This window comes from Heteronotia binoei, chromosome 5 (assembly GCF_032191835.1).
Source record: "Heteronotia binoei isolate CCM8104 ecotype False Entrance Well chromosome 5, APGP_CSIRO_Hbin_v1, whole genome shotgun sequence".
Taxonomy (NCBI): Eukaryota; Metazoa; Chordata; class Lepidosauria; order Squamata; family Gekkonidae; genus Heteronotia; species Heteronotia binoei.
The window spans coordinates 39448668-39468418 of record NC_083227.1 but is presented as its reverse complement, the minus strand read 5'-3'; the positions used below and the strand labels follow the sequence as shown (position 1 = coordinate 39468418).

At 47.2% G+C, this 19751-nt stretch overlaps 1 protein-coding gene across 1 annotated transcript; it reads right to left on the bottom strand.

Moving 5' to 3' along the window:
• Positions 1-335: 335 nt before the first annotated feature.
• On the bottom strand, positions 336-12394 carry LOC132572317 (cholinesterase-like). The gene is made up of 4 exons (XM_060239226.1): positions 12381-12394; positions 9040-10510; positions 3920-4083; positions 336-1236 (listed from the first exon to the last, which is right to left on the bottom strand). Exons 2-4 carry the CDS (start codon positions 10500-10502, stop codon positions 1169-1171), a joined length of 1695 nt encoding a protein of 564 aa, XP_060095209.1. The 5' UTR covers positions 10503-10510; positions 12381-12394; the 3' UTR covers positions 336-1168.
• Between the last annotated feature and the right edge of the window lie 7357 nt (positions 12395-19751).

Genomic DNA, 19751 nt, shown 5'->3' with positions numbered 1-19751 from the left:
AAAATACTGTGTTGCCATGGCTATGGGTGCAATCAGATGAGCACTTTGATCCGAAGTCATTCATTCCCTTCTGGATTTAAAGTGCATGATCAGGTAGCAACATCTGTCTCCTATTCCCTAGTTGTTGGCACCCTGTTTTGACCTGCCTTCAAAATGGAGTTATTAGGCACCAGGGAAAGTCTGGTTCTTACAGATGTCAGCACTTTCATCCTATGTTTCTAGTAGGGCTGCCAATCCTCAGGTGGGTAAACAACATAAAGAAACTGCAGTGGAGATAGAAGCAGCACACAGAAACACTGCATATATCAATTTCAAATATATATACACAATCACACTTTACTTCTCAATATTGTTATATTCTTTTAACTCTGTTATATTAATTTCAATTATACACATAAGTAATCTCTTTACAGGAAACAAATTATATCACCCACATACACCCCAAACAAAAATCTTAAAGGTTCAGTCCTTCAAACTTTAAAGAAGACAAAAATTGATCCAGAGCACTTGAATTGGTCCCATGGACTCACAACATGAAGAAAATGAAGTTGTCTTCCGAATTACTGTAGAGGTGTTCAGAGCCCAAAGAAGGAAAATCTCTCCTGAAGGTACAGAAAAACTTCAAAGTGGAAGCAACAGGTCTTCAGGTAGAGCATGGCGACAACATGTTGCCTAGGTTAACAAGCATATTTCTTTTGAAGTCTTTAGCAAGCCACAAATATATTCGGAACTTTGTGCTACAGGCTATAGCTCTATCTATTTCCTGGTCAGCACTCTTGGTTCTCTTATCATGACAATAATCTTTAAAAAACTAGTCCATATATACTAGCAATGCTGCGATCCTCACAGACAGTACATCTGAAAATCCAACTTACCACAATCACAGTACTCTCTATTAAAGGGTTGCCAAGGCCCTCCCAGCCTCTGGTGGGGGAGTTTCTTCGCACGCGCGGTGCAATGATGTCACCCGGAAATGACATCATCACCACACTGGTGATGTCGTGCAGCGGCTACTCTGGGCGTTTCCAGGAAAACCCTATTGTTTTCCCAGACACTTTAGCCATTTGGGAGGGAAAAACTCTATGGCACCTATTGTGGGCCAGCGGGTTGGGAACTTCCCAGGTGGGGAAAACCCCACCCAGACCGGGGGCTTGGCAGCCCTACTCTATTAAGTTCTGGTCTCATTCTTCCCATCTTCTGCTTGGCTTGATGAAACAGGGACTCCAGAGGATACATCTGCAAAAAACGAAGAGGAAAAGTAGACCTGGTTAGCCCAGGCCAGCCCAATCCCATCAAACCTTGGAAGTTAAGCAGGGTGAGCCTTTGCAAGTATTTGGATGGGAGAGAAACTTCCAAGGAATACCAGGGGGCTGACATGGAGGCAGGCAATGGCAAAAAAAACCCCTCTGAATGTCTCTTGCCTTGAAAACCCTACAGGGTCGCCATAAGTCAGCTGTGACTTGACAGCACTTTCCACCACCATGGCGGCTCCTGATATGTTGCTAAGGGTGGCTTCATACTACAGCTTCAAGCACCTTTTTCCCAAATGGGAACCCAAAGTGGCTTACATAAGTCTCCTTTCATCCATTCCACCTTTGAAAAACTTTTTAAAATAATTCTATGCATTTGTAAAGGCATCTCCTCCATCTAAAAGGCAGACTCAGATTTGAGCAATTATCTTCTTTTTTCAAAAAAAAAATCTTAATAAGTATGAGCGACACTGTGTGGGAATCCTTTATTTACCAATCCCTCATTTGCCAATAATGGTATTGGCAAAATGAAGCACCCACATTGGTAGAAACCTGAACTCCAGAAACCATTGGCCTGTCAAACCATCAATCGACTCCTCTTGAGTTACAATGGCTGACTCTGCTCTCCCCCACCCACAGCTGGCCCCAGGACAGATGAAGATTGGCCCGCTAGAGAAAAAACTGGGCTATGGCTGCTGCAAGACAACTACCCTTGCTTCTTTCAGTAAAAAGCAACCAAGCTAGGTTCTGGCGGTTTCTAGTTCGCCTTACTCTCCCACTGGCTAAACTGCCTATCACTCTGCTTTGCAGAGGAGAGAAAGAAAGCCGTCCCTTCACTGGCTGAGGGAGGAGGGAAGGCTTTCTTTCTCTGTTTTCCTTAATTGGCTGAGGGAGGCAGGAAAAGGGAAGGCTTTCTCTTGATTGGCTGAGGACTCCTTCCTATCCTCCTATTGAAGGGAAACAGACAGAGACAGGGGGAAAATGGTGTCCTGCAGAGAGAGACTGAAGTCCTGTGCTTCAGGCCAACAATGTTATCAGAGAGATACTGTTGTTCTGAAACTCACTGGGCCAGTCCTGGCTATGGATGCCAGTTCCAGATTGGTGGGAACTTCTTGGATACTCTGTGGTGGAGTTTGAGGAGGGCATAGGAATTAGGGCTTCAGAGTAGGGTCTGCCAAGACACAGGTTCTTGCTGTGGAAGCTGACTGGGTGATTTTGGACACGTCACAGACTTCCACCCTAATTTACCTTGCAGGGTTGTGGTGCAGATTGAATGGGGAAAAAGGAGAATGATGTAAGCTTCTTTGGTTCCCTCCCAATGTGGAGAGAGACTGTTCTTTTCCTACATGGGAGCTGCAGGGAGGGGGGAAGTGATGGAAAGGTGAAATCAGAGGGAAGGAGACAGCGTTGCCAACTCTAGTTTAGGAAATTCCAGGAGATTTAAGGGATGGAGCCTCCTTATATTTTCAGAGATCCCGCCCCCCATGATGGTCACCTCTTCCTCCCTTCTGTCTAAAAGGCAGGAAATTCTCTTCTGTTATGTGAATGTCTGCAAGACACTTGCCTTTTGCAGAAAGAGTAACCGACTAGCATTTCACTGAAGTTCTGCAATTCCACTTTTCCCCCTTCAGGCACAAGAAATTGCTCATGCCAGTAGTATCCTACAGGAAGCAGAGTAGTAAAGCTGCAGTACTGCAGTCGGAACCTTCCGCTCACGACCTGAGTTCGATCCCAGCGGAAGCTGGTTCAGGTAGCCGGTTCAGGTTGACTCAGCCTTCCATCCTTCCAAGGTCGGTAAAACGAGTACCAAGCTTGCTGGGGGGGAAGTGTAAAAGACTGGGGAAGGCAATGGCAAACCACCCCGTAAAAAGTCTGCCATGAAAACGTGAAAGCAACGTCACCCCAGAATCAAAAACGATTGGTGCTTGCACAGGGGACTACCTTTACCTTTAAAATAAAACAGATTTTTCTGTGGAATGAATGGACTGTTAATGGTCTGTGCACATATACGGGATGATGTCATGTAAAAACATGGAAAAATGCACTAGTTAAATGGCTGAAACATGGGGAAACCCTGACATGAAAACCACCTTGGTCTCTTTAATGGGTGCTGTTCCTTTCATTTTAGTTCTCTGACTGGACAAAAGTACCCACAATGACCTTCACCTGTACCACAAGCAACCAAAACAGCAAATCTGCTGAGCACTGTGCTATGCTCACGATTTGGGGGGTTTTTGTAGAAAAAGCCAAGCAGGATTCATTTGCACAATAGGCCACACACCTGGCATCATCATTGTCTTGCACAGAAACTCATGCTATGATACCATGCTATGTTCACAATTCCGGGGGGGCGGGGGTAGAAAAAGGCCAGCAGGAACTCATTTGCACATTAGGCTACACACCCCTGGCTCAAAGTCAGCCAGAGCTGCATTCCTGTGCATTCCTGCTCAAAAAAAACCCTGCTCACGATAAAATTTGCCAGGGACCAATGAGCTGAGCTGATCAGGAGTTCATATCACATGTCGCTGAGAGAATCTGAGCATGGTAAGTTTGCCTGGCAATCATGCTCACATTAAAGTTCTCAGTATGCTGACTTAAGACCCACGGAGTGTGGTGGTCACCACTAAAGTTTGTGCCTACACTTAAATACATCAAGGGCTTGAACTCACTCAGTTGTGTCTCACTCAGGAATTGCATGGCCAGAAAATCACAGTGCTGAGCAGGTGATGACTGCAAAACTTGGGGGACCTCTGTGCTGATAGGAAAGAAATTCTGCTCTGTGGCATTGTAGAGGGGCCACTGTACTTCACTGGCTGTAGATTCAGTGGGATTCCTGCAGAAGAAGCAAAGAAATTGTAATCCAGTCACAGCCTGTAGTTTTGGGTGATGTTTGTAGCACAGAAATTTGAAAAACTGATACTTCAAAATAAATTAACCAACTTGCCTTTCTTTTAAGCTTGAATTGTTCTTCTGGACACTGTTAGCCCTGGACCCCCTTTCCCACCATTATGGACTGTAGCTCTGATGCCAGGCCCCATGAACTTTCAGTTACAATGGACACTAGTAACTTAAAATTCATGCCTACTGCACTATGGACATTCAGTCTCACTGAACTATAAGCATTTGACCTCCTTGCCAGCCCTAAAATGGATGTTTATCCTGTATGGATTATGCAGCAGTGTTTCCAGCCAGACTTCAGCCAGCTTCCTGCCTGTGCCTGCTATTCCGTGACTGTTTGTGCCTCCCCCACAAAAGAGGACTCTAGATTGTGTTCCCAGACAAGCTGCTCTAGCCCTGCAGACAGCAACTGCACTCCTGTCATCCAGAAGACAGCCCTGAAAGAAGTCATGTTCCTGAGAAGTCTCAAAAAGACAACACTCATTCCTGCAAACCACCATGCAGAGGAGATGTCGACACCATGTAGCACATTCCAGAGATCAGGCATGCTTTGGAAATGGTAACGGAGAGACCAACGGTCAACAATAGCTCTGCTGCAACATCTTCGCACCTAACAAAAGATTTTTCCCGGCAACCATCAAAGCAAGCATTTTGCACAATAGAACATCAGTAAAGATGGTAAAAACATCCTGTCACATAGACCTTCTCCATTGTGTTAGTCAAGTTGTCACAATAGGGAATAATTTGATGCCAGATTGACCACTAAGATTTCTTTGTTTTAAAGATGGCTTGCACTAGGTAAATATAATATAAATGACCCGACACTAGGCTCCTCAAGAAATAATCAGTTGCACGTGTAGTGTAGTTCTGCCCACTCAGTCCCAGACGGAGACCCTGGGTTTATTACGCCGTTTCACAATTTCTTCAGTGGTATAAACTTCAATCAAATAATATCTGGACGCGATGTTGTGATTTTTGAATTAATATTCCATTCTCTTTATTCCGTTTCAATTTCTTTATTTCATGTACAATCTATTTTCTATAACATCTCTCTCTATGTGGAATCAAGTCTTCAGTCAATTTGCAAATGGCACTGAAACTTTGTTTCTTGGTCATGGCACTGAAACTTTGGACCTCCCTCCCCAGGGAGATCCATCTGTGTCCCTTCCCTTCCAACAGCTGGTGAAGACTTAACTGTTTGGTCTGGCATACCTGATAAATTGTTACTGTCCCTCTTCCCTTGCTGTGGTGCTATATGTGTGTTCATAAGGGTTCATTGAATTGTTTAAATATTTTGTATGCACTTGTATTTTATTTTTAGTAACAAAGTTGTTGTTGTTGTTGTTATATTATAATATTATTATTATGGCTTTTTGTAGAAAAAGCCCAGCAGGAACATATTTGCATTTAGGCCACACCACCTGATATCACCATTGTTTCACACGAGGCTTTTGTGCAGGAAAAGCCCAGCAGGAATTTATTTGATATTAGGCCACACTCCCAATGCCAAGCCAACCAGAACTGTCTTCTCTAGGTCCTCTTGACTGGATGCCCTGGAAGTTCCATGCTGACACTTAATTCTCAGATGTGTAGGGGCCAATTCAGATTGAGACCGTGGTCTCTGGGGAGTAGGCTTCCCAACCCTCCCGCCCTGGCGGGGGACCCCAGGATTTCCACCCTCTTCCCCCGCTCCCCAAAAAAATGGAAGCGGGAGGAGGGGGGAAATGGCGCCGAGGAGCATGGCGAGCCGCCCGATCCTGGAGCGGGTGAGGCCACTGCGCCGCTGCCGCCCCCTCCCCGCCCACCCAGGCTGAGCCCATCTCGGAGGAGCAGCCAAGAGGCAGCAGCAGCGCAGGCAAAACCAGAGAAGGGGAGGGCGAGGCAGGCCAGGAGCATGGCGAGCCGCGAATCCGGGCCCTTCTAGGACCCGGGCTCGTGGCTCGCCACCCCCCCCGGCCCGCCTCCACCCCCCCTCTGATTCCACCCCAGAGGCGGAGCGAGCAAGGCCGCCATGCCGCTGCCGCCCCCCCCCCCCGCCCCACCGCAGCTGCTCCTCCAAGATGGGCTCAGCCTGAGCCCATCTCGGAGGAGCAGCCACGGCGAGCAGAGAAGAGGCGGCAGCCGCGCAGCGCCGTCGCCCGCTCCGAAATGGGGCGGCTCGCCACGCTCCCCGGCGCCGTTTCCCCCCATCCCCCCTAGCTCCACCCCAGTGTCTCCTGGATCCACCCCCAAAGTCTCCTGGCTCCACCCCAAAGTCCCCAGATATTTCTGGGATTGGATTTGGCAACCCTACTGGGGAGAGATGGATTAAGCATTTTCTTATGTCATTTTTTCCCAGCCTGAAAAATTCTTGGGGAGTCACTGTTGCCCTGCTGGAAAAACTTAAGTGTTGCTAATCATTACACACGTTCCCCCAGCAGGGCAAATAGCAGCTCCCCAGAGCTGTTTCAGGTCTAGAGAACAATGAGAATGAGGCTTTTCGAACAAAGTTCATCATATGATTGACAAGCCTTTCGGTTACACAATTATGCAAACAAAACAAAGCAACTGTACATGTTGGTTAACAGAGTTCTTTCACCCTCCTGGATCCTACTGCAGCAGCTGGCTTCAAAAGGATAGTCACATTTCAGTAATATGAAAATTCTACCCCAGGATGAAAAAAGGGTATCAAATAATTCAGCTGAATGGCCTGGTGCCATAGCAAAGAGTGGATCATAGGCTTCCCAATCCCCAGGCTTCTCCCCGCCCCCAGCCAGCTGGCTGGCGGTGGAAGCCCTGCCCCCCACAATCACCATATAGTTTTAGAGCTCCTGCAGGTCTGTTTTTAAAATATGTGCCTTTAAGGCTGAGCAGGAAACAGGAAGGGCTTCGAAGAAGGGCCCCTTCCTTTGTTCTGCTTTCGTTTTCAGATCAAGTAAAGTTCTGCAGGAACAAGACCCAGTAAGTATTTGTGTGTGAGAGAGAGGGAGGGGGCAGGGGATTCCCTGGTTTGGAGGCCTTCCCCCCACTTTAGAAAGCGTGGGGTGGGGAGGGAAATGTCTACTGGGCATGCTATTATTCCCTATGGAGAACGATTCCCATAGGGAATAATGGGGAATTGATCTGTGGGTATTGGGGGCTTTGGGGGGGCTATGTTTTGAGGTAGAGGCACCAATTTTTTAGTATAGCATCTAGTGCCTCTCCCCAAAATACCCCCCAAGTTTCAAAACGATTGGACCAGGGGGTCCAATTCTGTGAGCCCCAAAAGATGGTGCCCCTATACTTCATTATTTCCTATGGAAGAAAGGCATTTTAAAAGGTGTGCTGTCCCTTTAAATGTGATGGCCAGAACTCCCTTTGGAGTTCAATTATGCTTGTCACACCCTTGTTCCTGGCTCCACCCCCAAAGTCTCCTGGCTCCACCCCCAAAGGTCCCAGATATTTCTTGAATTGGACTTGGCAACCCTAGTGGATCAATTGCAGACTGTAATTCTTAATAACTACAAAACAACAGCACATGGGATACAGTCTCTAGGACCTCTGCACCACAATCAGTCGTTTAAAGGAATGTTCTTGTAATGACCTGGAAGGATTGCTGATAGTAAAATGTTAAAAAAAGCTAATGCAGAGGGTTTTGGAGCAAAGCATTCACGTCCCAAAGGTGGCATGGTATAGCCTGAACTCATTGGATCTCGGAAACTAAACAGGATTAATACTTGGAAGGGAGGCAGGCCACCCTTTTCCCACTTCTTATGTGATTTTGGGCAGCAGGTGGCTTGCTGGCCTTTTGACTGGGGGTGGGGGAGAGCAGCCCATAGGAGCCCCAGGCGAGCGAGGCCTGCTTGGGCTGGCTGGATCCAAACAGGCCTTGCACCCGGGGCTCTCCCTTCCTGCATCGGGTTGCTTTTGGCTGGGGGGGGGGCAGCATATGCTGATGAATTATGCTAATAAGCTCTGCCACCTACTTTTCTACAAAATGACCCCTGCATAGAGTTGCCAAGTCCAATTCAAGAAATATCTGGAGACTTTTGGGGGTGGGGCCAGGAGAAATTGGGGTGGGGCCATAAGTAAAGTTGTGACAAGCACAATTGAACACCAAAGGGAGTTCTGGCCATCACATTTAAAGGAACCATGCACCTTTTAAATGCCTTCCCTACATTAAAAATAATGAAGGATAGGGGCACCTTCTTTTGAGGCTCATAGAATTGGACCCCCGGTCCAATCTTTTTGAAACTTGGAGAGCATTTTGAGAAATGTCATCAGATGCTATGCTAAAAATATGGTGCTTCTACATCTAAAAACAGCGCCTCCAGAGCCCCAGATACCCCCAGATCTATTATACCCTATGGGAATTGATCTCCATAGGGAATAATGGTGCCCGGCAGACATTTCCGTTCCCCCCCCCTCTCTGTTTCTGATGAAGCTGAAGCAGGGGAGGGCCTGCTCCCACCTGGGAATTGACATCTCTACTCACGAGTTGCTGAACTTCCAACTTCATCAAAGTAACACAGAGAAACCAAAGGTTCAAGTTTACCTTTCCTATGCAAACGACCTCTGAAAAGATTGTGCAACCAACAGAGGGTCTGGGCTGCTTTCACAGCCACTGAGAGCAGCCATGTTCTTCTACCTCCTCCCCCACCCACCCCCATTCAGCCTTAAAGACACAGACACATCATCCCAAGAGGAAGCCTTCGGAAGTAGAAAGGCACATGGTGGCTGGCTGTGGGGGTGGGGCTTCTCCCCCCCCCCCCCCCCCCGCAGGCCAGCTGACTGGGAGCAGGAAGGAACCTGGGAAAGTGGGAGAACCCCCGCTGGGACCTGGGGATTGGCAAGCCTACCCCTGCATGTCCCACATTCTGTTCCACATCCAGTCTATAAAAGGGAGGGGAAGGGGGTGTTTCCAATATCTTACCCACTTCTGGCAAATTCCGCCCAGTATCGCATCACTTTGCGGCTCAGTGCAGCCTCAGCCTCAGTTAAGGATTGGTTAGTTCCTCCCCGCACTGTTGACAAGGTCCCAAATAGGAAAGGCAGCTCAGCTCCGTGGGCTGCCCCCATCCACTCCTGCCAAACAAAGCCAGAGACATGGTGGTTGAAGGAGTAGACGTACACATTGCTTCCAGCTTCTGCTATCTTGGCAGCAGCTTCAACCAATGGGCATGCAAAAAAGTAATCTTTGGATAATTGGGCCAGAGCCCAGCGGTAGTGTTCTGGTTCATGGCCATTGTCAAGGTACTTCAGTGCAACAGCTTTGACATCGTTGAAAATGTGCATTAGCCCTGTTGCCCTAATCCCGAGTAGGAGCTGATCCCAAGTCAGTAAGCCATCCTTTTGCACAGATTTAGGAACAGTATATAGCACATAGACAGACCCATCGTCACTTGTGATACCAGCGAGAAGCGATTTGGCCTGAATCGACCCATTCTCCAGAAGCTTTTGTGGCTCTCCTGGAAGGAAGTCACCATCCATAGTGGGTGAGAAGATAAAATCGAACTCATTAAATACTTTTATTTCCATTCGCTGTAGGCAGCACACGACATCACTGTGGTTTCCATTAGGACAGCCCAGTAGGCGACTGATCCTCATGGCATGCTTTTTGAGCATCTCAGGTTTCCTCCATGCCCAGGGGGCATTGGGAGCTCCACTCTGTAACACAGCTCGAGCAAAAAGGGGCTGGCTTGTCGGTGACAGGAGGTGGAAACCCACTGAGGCTGCTCCAGCACTGTGGCCAAAGAGAGTCAACCAAGCTGGATCACCACCAAAGACAGCTGCATTCTCCTTAAGCCATTTCATGGCCAGCTGTTGGTCCCATAAGCCCATATTTCCTGGGGCAGCTGGTGGCAAATAGAGAAAACCCAGAAACCCCAAGCGGTAGTTTATGGAGGCCACAATGACATTCTCTGTAGCTGCTAAGAGTGCTCCATTACTTAAGTCAAGAGAACCGGCACCAGCAAGATATCCCCCACCATGGATCCAAGTGAGGACAGGAGCTGGTGTTGTGGGCTGAGGATATGGCACCCAGATGTTGAGAAACAAACAGTCCTCTGAGAATGGTGCATTGGCAACCCACATGGCGGAATAAGGCAAGGAATAAGAAGTTTCTTGGTGACATGAGTTGCCAAAGTTGGTGGCTTCCAAAACATGGCTCCATGGCTGATGTGGCTGGGGCTTCTGGAACCGCAATTTCCCCACTGGTGGTTCTGCGTAGGGGATGCCCAGGTAAGCAGTCACTGAACCAGAACCAACCTCAAGCTGCTTGCCCTTAAGAGGACCGGTGCTGGTGACTACCACAGCATCTTCTTCAGCGGAAAAACTGGAACCCAGCAGGAAGAGGAGGACAACAGGGCATGAGAATGAAGAGATGAGGCTGAACATTGCAGCTGCTGAAATAAACGAAACCCCCAAAGCAGTTACATAAAATACACCTAGGCTCTGGTCCAAAACTATGCACACAAAGCTTCTTTCTAAAATCCCAGAAATTAACTCTTTGTTTGTAGGGAAACGGAAGGAGGCTTAAAATCCCTCACAACTTCCTCCAAAGAGCCATTCACTGGGCTTTTATTTTCTCAAATGTCAGTACATGAGTAGCACCAGATAATAGATTGTGCAATGCCCATCTGAATGGTTAATTCAGTAGTAGATGCATGTTTGAAAGTTCCATAATGGTATTCCTCCTTCAGATATGCCTGCATTAAACTAAATGCACACTAGCTCAGGTGACGGGCCATGGTGGCTTCAGCAAAAACAGATTCGAGATTGATGAGTTCTAAATACAAAAATTTGGATTATTGCATGGAAAGGTGGCAATGTGGAATGATTGGTGGACCTGAGCCTGTCTATCCACATGGTCAGTTGGTGCCTTGTGATTTGCAACTCAAGCCTAATCACATTTACTTTGAAGTTAGCCTTTCATTTAGTACCACTACCCCACCAACCTAGAGACTGTGTTTAAGGAAGCTGCCTTGTTCTTGACATCAGTCATTCGATCCATATGGCATCTCCGCTTTCATGATGGGCTTCCTTTATCACATGCCTTACACTGAATCAAACCCTTGGCCCACCAAATCCAGTATTGTCTACTCAAATGGGCAACCGCTCTCCAGGGTCTCAGGCTGAGGTCTTTCACAACACCAACTATATGATTCTTTTAACCGGAGATGCTGGGGATTGAACCTGAAACTTTCTGCATGCCAACCACATGCTCAAACTCTGGGGAGCCATGGGCCCTCCATCCTTATTCACATTGTGCACATTGGTCTCCCCTCATCCCTGCCACACATGTTACTGAAAACACCCAATATTTTATGAAGGAAGACATTCATGTCAGCAAATTTTGCTAACATCCAAAAACTCAGAACTACAAACCATTACATGTAAAGCAGGAGTTTTGAACTCATTTGTTATGAGGGCTGGATCTGACATAAAAGGAGACTTTGTAGGGCTGGGCCATGTATGTCGTAAAATGTAATGCTGGGTAGTAGAGACATAAACTTTATAAAGGACACAGACAAACACAAATAAATATTTTTAAAAGCTTTGAATAAAAAGATACTTAAAAGAATAGCAGTTTTGCAATATTTAGTTAACAGTCTCTGATGACTGAAGGGAGCAAGCAAGAGGGAGAAGGAAGCAGACTTGCTAAGTTTGTGGAGAAGGCAAGAGTTACAGGCATAGTACTCGGCTCATTTCTCATACAATCCATCTGGTTTTGGCCAGATATTGAGCTTTTCTGTGGCCAAGCTGCTTCACTGCTAGGGTTGCCAGACTCCAGGTGGAACCTGCAGTGTCTCCTGCTATTATAGTTGATCTCTAGACAACAGAGATCAGATCCCCTGGAGCAAAATGGCTAATTTGGGGGATGGACTTTATGGCATTGCACCCTGCTGAGGTCCCTCCTCTTCCCAAACCCCACCCTCTTCAGGCTCCACCCCCCAAATCTGCAATATTTCTCTACTCAGAGCTGGCAATTCTATTCACTGCTATCTAGCACTCATTTAAAAAAAAAAAAACCCTACAAGATTACATATCTCATCAGTAATACACTTTCCCTGCCCCCAAACAATTAAGAAACCGTAATCTTGTTCAGAGTAACTCTGCATAAGATTGAACAGTCAATAAGAAGCCCTAGTACTCAAACGTTCCTTATCCTCATTCTGATGTTGACTGGCTTTCCTACCCTTCCCCCAAAGACCAAACACCCAATTTCAGTCTCTGCTTAGAGAAACATATACTTTCTGTTCATGACAGACTCACCTCTTTTATGTCCAGATGGGGCTTTGCTATTTGTAATGTCTCTCACAGCTCAGACCAAGGGAAAGAGGTGAATCTACGTGTCACTTGCAGCTCTTACACATACCAGGAAGGTTGTTTATGTAACATATTGTCAAAGGCAATGACCATCTGGGCTTTGCTTTGCCTGCTGAAAGGGAGGCGGCTGCTTCTCTTGGCAGGGTAAGAGTTCCTGCCAGGATTCATAGATCCAGAGAAGTTAGCTGTGTTCAGGACTTTTTTTTGTAGCAGGAACTTCTTTGCATATTAGGCCACACACCCTTGATGTAGCCAATCCTCCTGGAGCTTACAGTAGGCCCTGTACTAAGAGCCCTGTAAGCTCCAGGAGGATTGGCTATATCAGGGGTGTGTGCAGGGCTCTTTTTCTAGCAGGAGCTCCTCTGCATATTAGGCCACGTCCCCTGATGCAGCCAATCCTCCTGGAGCTTACAGTAGGCCCTGTACTACGAGCCCTCTAAGCTCTTGGAGGATTGGCTACATCAGGGGGTGTGGCCTAATATGCAAAGAAGTTCCTGCTACAAAAAAACCCCCTGGCCGTGTTAGTCTGTTGCTGCATCTTATGACGTGAGCTGTATGCTGTAATAAACTTATGCTTTAATAAGATGTGTTAGTCTTAAAGGTGCAGAACTTTTTACTATTTTGCCAGGGTTCAAAGAGGCCTTGTTCTCTCCATGGAATGAAAAGTGCTGCAGGCAAAACCAGGCTACATATATTCAGATCTTCCTGGGTTTTGACCATATGGAAATTTATGTATTTCCGACTGCTGGCAATTGCAACTTGGCCAGGGCTTAATTGAGTACTATTGACTATTATTATTGAGTAGTTACAACTATTTATCTGCTATCTTGATGAGAATACCAGCCTCCAGGTGGGACCTGGGGATTCCCTGGAATCGCAGCTCATCTCCAGACTACAGAAATCACTTCCCCTGAAGAAAACGGATGATTTGGTGGAATCTATGGCATTGTACCCTACAAGGATTGCCAGGTCTGCCCATACACTCAGGAATAATCCCTTCAGCACCTAAGCCCCCTTCACTCGTTACCCTTGATTAAGCAGTGATTTAATCACTGCTTAAGTCTATTCCGTGATTAAATCACTGCTTAATCAAGGGTAATGAGTGAAGGGGAAGTCAGGCTTAGGTGCTGAAGGGATTGTTCCTGAGTGTATGGGGAGCCCCGTGGCGCAGAGTGTTAAAGCTGCAGTACTGCAATCCTAAGCTCTGCTCACAACCTGAGTTCGATCCCCAGTGGAAGCTGGGTTTTCAGGTAGCCAGCTTGAGGTTGACTCAGCCTTCCAAGGTCAGTAAAATGAGTACCCAGCTTGCCGGGGGGAAGTGTAGATGACTGGGGAAGGCAATGGCAAACCACCCCGTAAAAAGTCTGCCGTGAAAACGTTGTGAAAGCAACATCACCCCAGAGTTGGAAACGACTGGTGCTTGCACAGGGGACCTTTCCTTTCCGAAGTCTATTCACCTTCCCTATCACGCTTCCTGTCTGGTGCTTGTAGCTGAAGTTCCCTCTAAGCTGCAGAATCTTGTGAGCAAAAATTCTTACTTTGTGAGCTACTGGTATTAAACTTGTGAGCTACTGGCATTAAAGTTGTGAGCTACTGCATAAATTATTGTGCTCTGGGGTCATCCTTCCTGAGCTAAGACAAAAATGTGTGAGCTGGAGGCTAAAAATCTGAGCTAGCTCACACTAACTCAGCTTAGAGAGAACAAAGTTGTAGGGCCACCAAACCTCCCCCATTTCTTTGTCTACTTCCGATAGAATGATCAGTTAATTGTTCTCTGGCAATGGGTCAACCTGTGTCAAGATATGTTTTGCCCTATAAATATGCCACCCTGCTGCCCTGAAATGTGTGTGTGGTCTTGGCTCACCCTCACACCCCTGCTTGCATGTGGGTTCTCTCTCTTGCTTCCCAAAATGCTGGCCATTTTGTCTTTGACTTGCTGTTTTCATGAACCTCTTCAAGACCAGTAATTATCATCCATCCCTACAACGTTTTCTCCTTTCCTCCCTGATATTTCTAGTTAGGTATTGTACGTGTTTGCTGTGATTACCCTAGTTTTATCCTGTTTTTCTGTTTTGTGTTTGTTCCACTAAAAACCTTTACTGTAAATAACAGCCTGGTCATTTCCAAAAGTTCTCATAGGGACAAATCCCCGTATACATATTTGGAGATCCCAGTTATTCACCTCTTGCTCCAACTTCAAGCTATTTTCCCCAAATTAAGTGGAGACTGTCTATATTGGGTAACACCATTATTGTTCAGATTTTCAAAATCATGTACACTGCACATAAATGATGATTGCACCCAGAGTCCCACCCCATAGTCACATCCGCCTTCTACTGAGTCAACCCTTCGGTCTATCAAGGTTGGGAGTCTGTTCTGGATATCTCCTGCAAACTTGTTTAAGTGTGCACAATGTGAGAAAAAGACCCCTAATTTCAGAACATTGTAGTCACCCATTTGGTTGCCAGGTTGCCTGGAGACTCAACTCACACACATCTGCCAGGAGAATGTGGGTTTTGTCTACCAGACTGTAAGGGACTTATGTGAGTACTAACAGCCACAACGTTGCAGCAGCACTCCATGTCTCTGGAAGAGTGCTAACCAGGAGAACAGATGGGTTTCCAGTCGCTCCGTGTGATCACCATCTCGGCCGTTGCAGCAGAAGAAGTTGCACCGCCAGGAACTGTCCGGGCAAGCGGTTTCCAGCCTTGACCATAGAATCCATATTGGTAGGCTAACACCATCAGCAACTATCTTTCTGCAGTGCCAGACTCCATTACAGCGAAGCAGGAGGCTCACTTACTCAACAGATGTCACATATGCATGAGGCCATCAAGCTTATCTTAGGCGTGGATCCTGTCAGACTGCCTGAGCCTTTGTCCAATGGAACCCAAGACAAAAGATGGTGCCAGTAAAAGAATGAAGAAGAGAAACAACATCTTCACCCAGAGCCAAGTTTCTTTGTATAGATCGGGTGTTACCTTAGATAGCAATTTGGCCATCTATTGTCACCTTTCTAGATACAGTTGATAGCCTTAATCACCTCCACCTCAATAATTTCCCCCATTCTTTCCCTTAATGGTCATCCTGGAGCCTCCCACTTTGGCCCATTGTTACCTGGAAGTCCAATCAGGTAACCAGGGGCAAGTCTGCTCATTGGCCAGGTATGGGCATCCAATTAGGTGCCCCCAATAAATTGGCTATTGGCTACTGCATAAGTCCAGCCCTTATGCTCATTGCGGAGCCTCCCCTTTTTCTGAGGTCATGTACCAGCTGACCACCTGTCATCCGCCCCTGTACCTCCCATCCCCTAAGGGTTCAAGGTAGTCCTTATAACCTGTGACCCAGCTCCCCACAGGTGTGCATCTAGCAGTACCCCATTCCTGCTGTTTAGATACATCCCCGATTCCTGATCAGTTGCAGGTCCCTTCCCCCTAGTCCTCGTTTGTCGCCATTGGAGCCTTCCTTGAAGACTACGATCGGTAATTATCACCCTATTTGTCCATCCTTATGTTACCTCTATGCATTTCTCTCTATTTTTATTAGGACTGTATGTGTGTTGTATGTATTCATTACCTTGTATGTGTGTTCTATATTTTTCTGTAATAAAATTGTAATTGTTTTACTTAATTAGTGTCCTTGGTAAATTCAGCAATAATTTCTGGAGGTGGAATCCTGTATACATAGATTCTAGATCCTTTTTAAGCCATAGGTGCCCACCTGTCAATTCCCCAACCTCTTTTGAGGGCATTTTGGCTTACAACAAGCAGGTTTATACACTTAATTGGGAGTGTTGCAAGAAAGCTTGTGTCCCAAGCTTGGGTTTGTGCATTTGGTCATGGATAGGGTTCACTGCAGATGTTCAGTTGGGTGCACAAATGTCTGTGGGAGAGGCCAGTGAGTGCTACTTGCCACCCTTCCACACATTCACAATATACAGAGTTCTGAATGCTCAAATTGAGTGTGCAATGTCTACAGTTCTTTGAGCCCTCAAGCAAACATCTTTCCTTAGGGTTTGTAGAATCTTTCAGGCTCAAGTGCCGTGTTCTATTGGAGAAAGCTTTTCTTCCAGACGTTTCGTTCTCAGCTGCGGAGAACGTCCTCAGTGGTGTTGCAGCCGGAGCAGGCGCTCTGACCTTCTTCGCTGCTGTGCATTGAGTGAGGCCAGGGCTACTGGAGAGCTGCTATTTCTAGGCTGGAGGGGGTGTGGTGAAAGGGCAATAGGTTTGTGGATGTGCCCATTGTTTGGTGGGGCTTCCTGGAAGGGTAGTGATAAGGAAACTGGCTGTTGAATGTGACCATTGTTTTGTGTTAATTGCTGGGAGGGTTGGAAGGGGTGTGAAGAAAAGGAAGATGGTTGTTGATTGTGCTGATTGTTCTGTGGAATGTGCTGATTGTTCTCTGAATTTCTGCGATTTATAGTCTGTAGGGTGTTTTGTAGAGCTGGATACCAAAATTGGTGGATGGAAATGCCATCCACCAATGTTAAGGGTCTTGTAGCAGCAACTATCTGGGGGATTATAAGAATTTTTCATCGAAACAATATTAATTACAGCGTTTGAAAATTGTTGTCAATATTGAACATTTGAAACAAGTCAGATGTATCAAGGATTTTGTATTCTCTTTGGATTAAATTCTTAGTTGTGTTTGATGTTTGATTGTATATTACATGTACTTTGCTTGGGGGGTTTTGGCCACTGTGTGACACAGAGTCTTGGACTGGATGGGCCATTGGCCTGATCCAACATCGCTTCTCTTATGTTCTTATGCTATGAATTGAATTATTTAAAGGAGCTTTATAATTAGTAGTAAATATCACAGGGGGGATGGGGGGGGTGGGCTCCCTCCGGGTGTCCTGCCCCCCCAGGGAAAGTGCGTGTGCAATACATCACCTATCCTTTCCCGGTGTAGTGAACACTGCATGGTCACTGTCTGGCTATGCCCGGCAGATGGTCACTGCAATGGCCTCTCCTACATCACTGCATCCGTGGCAACACCTTCTCGCTGGTCCCCCCCATTTTCACAGAGTTTGCCACGTCATAGTGCGACCGAATATCTGGCGGTATAACCGAATGGGCAGGTTGGGCTCACCAACCTCGCCAGCCAAGAGAAGGAAAACTCTAACATCAAGCCCGGGCAGACAGAGCTCGTTAATGTAACATCTACCACCTGGAGGACTCACTGCTGGCGTCCTGGCTTACTGGGCCATGGCAGATGACCCCAAGGTGAAAGGGTGGAGCCAGTACTGCGCACACTGCGCTTCACCTAAAAATTCCTCTGCGCAGGCCTGAAGGGTATCCACATCCACAACCCACAACATACCAAGTCCTGCAGCGATGGGCAAGGGGCAAAACGGCAGGTGGAAGATGCCACTGGAAGCCGCAGTCCCGATCCTGCATGTAGGTGGTTCAGGGTATTGGTCGCTTGATGCTGACCCGGAGACGAAAGCATTTTTCGGCAGCACCCTGAACGAACAAGCAGCCTTATTTAGGGACAGCACTGCTTGCTCCGTATGGAGAGGGGCCTAGAGAAGTTGGCCTAAACAAAGCTCGTCTCCCCCCCCCCCCCCAGTTGGCTAGCCGCAGTCAACGGGCACTCTTACTTGCGGTCAAAAAATAACAACAAAGAAAAGGCATGCACCTGCCTCACAAAGTGTGCAAAGACTAAAGCTTGCGTGTTGGAACATCAGAACCATGCTTGACACAGTAGACAGTGGTCGCCCTGAACAACGCTCTGCTCTAGTTGCCCACGAACTTCTCAGATTGAATATTGACATAGCAGCTCTCAGTGAGGTCTGTTTCCCTGAGGAAGGTAGTCTTCAAGAACACGGTGCTGGCTATACCCTCTACTGGTCGGGTAAGTCAAAGGCTGAGAGCCACCTTTCTGGCGTTGGCTTCATGGTCAGGAACTCCATTGCCTCTAAACTCGAAAACCTGCCAACAGGTCACTCAGATCGCATCATGTCTATGCGCCTCCCACTTCAAAACAAGCAGCATGCAACACTCTTCAGTGTGTATTCCCCAACCCTTCAAGCAGATCCTGCAGAAAAGAACAAGTTCTATGCTGATCTACGTAACCTCGTACGGAAGACCCCTACAGAGGACAAGGTGATCATCCTTGGCGACTTCAATGCCAGAGTAGGTAAAGACTCGGAAGCCTGGAAAGGAGTACTTGGCAAACACGGCATTGGCAACTGCAATGATAACGGGCGCCTCCTGCTAGAATTCTGCACGGAGCACCAGCTCACCATCACCAACACTATCTTCCAGCAGAAGAACAGTCTGAAGACAACCTGGATGCACCCACGGTCCAAGCATTGGCACCTTATTGACTACATTCTGGTGCTCCAGAGAGACCTTCAAGATGTCTTACACACTCGAGTAATGCCCAGTGCAGAATGTCATACGGATCATCGTCTTGTACACTGCAATCTCTGTCTTCACTTTAAATCTACACCCAGGAGAGGTGGTATCCCCCGGAGGAAGTTTCAGGTTGGCAGCCTTCAGTCAGCCGAAGTTAAAGCTGCCTTCCAGGCAAAACTCCAGACAAGAATAGAGGACCCCAGTCGCCTCACAGATCCTTCTCCAGAAGCAATCTGGGAACACCTAAAAACTACCATCCTGTTGACCTCTGAAGAAGTCCTCGGGTTCTCCACAAGGAAGAACAAGGACTAGTTTGATGAGAACAATCAAGAGATCCAAGAATTACTGGCGAAAAAGAGATCTGCCTACCAAGCACATCTTGCTCAGCCCTCCTGTTCCAGGAAAAAAGCAACCTTTCGCGCTGTATGTAGCAACCTTCAGCGCAAGCTTCGAGACATTCAGAACGAGTGGTGGACCAAGCTTGCAGAGAGAACCCAGCTATGTGCAGACACTGGTGATTTAAGAGGGTTCTAGGAAGCCCTGAAGGCAGTATATGGTCCATCATATCAGGCTCAGAGTCCCCTGCGTAGTGCAGACGGCCAAGTGCTCCTCACAGACAAGGCATCCATACTGAACCGGTGGTCGGAGTATTTTCAGGTTCTCTTCAGTGCCAATCGCGTAGTTCAAGATTCACCTCACCCCACTTCAACCAGTGAAAACAGAGTTGGATGAGATCCCCACCCTAGAAGAGACTGTTAAAGCCATCAAGCAACTGAAAAGTGGCAAGGCAGCGGGAGCTGATGGAATCCCACCAGAGATCTGGAAGCATGGGGGCATAGTACTACATAGCACACTTCACAAACTACATGTCACCTGCTGGGAACAAGGCAAACTACCACAGGACTTTCGCGATGCAATCATCATTACTCTACATAAGAACAAAGGGGAAAAGTCA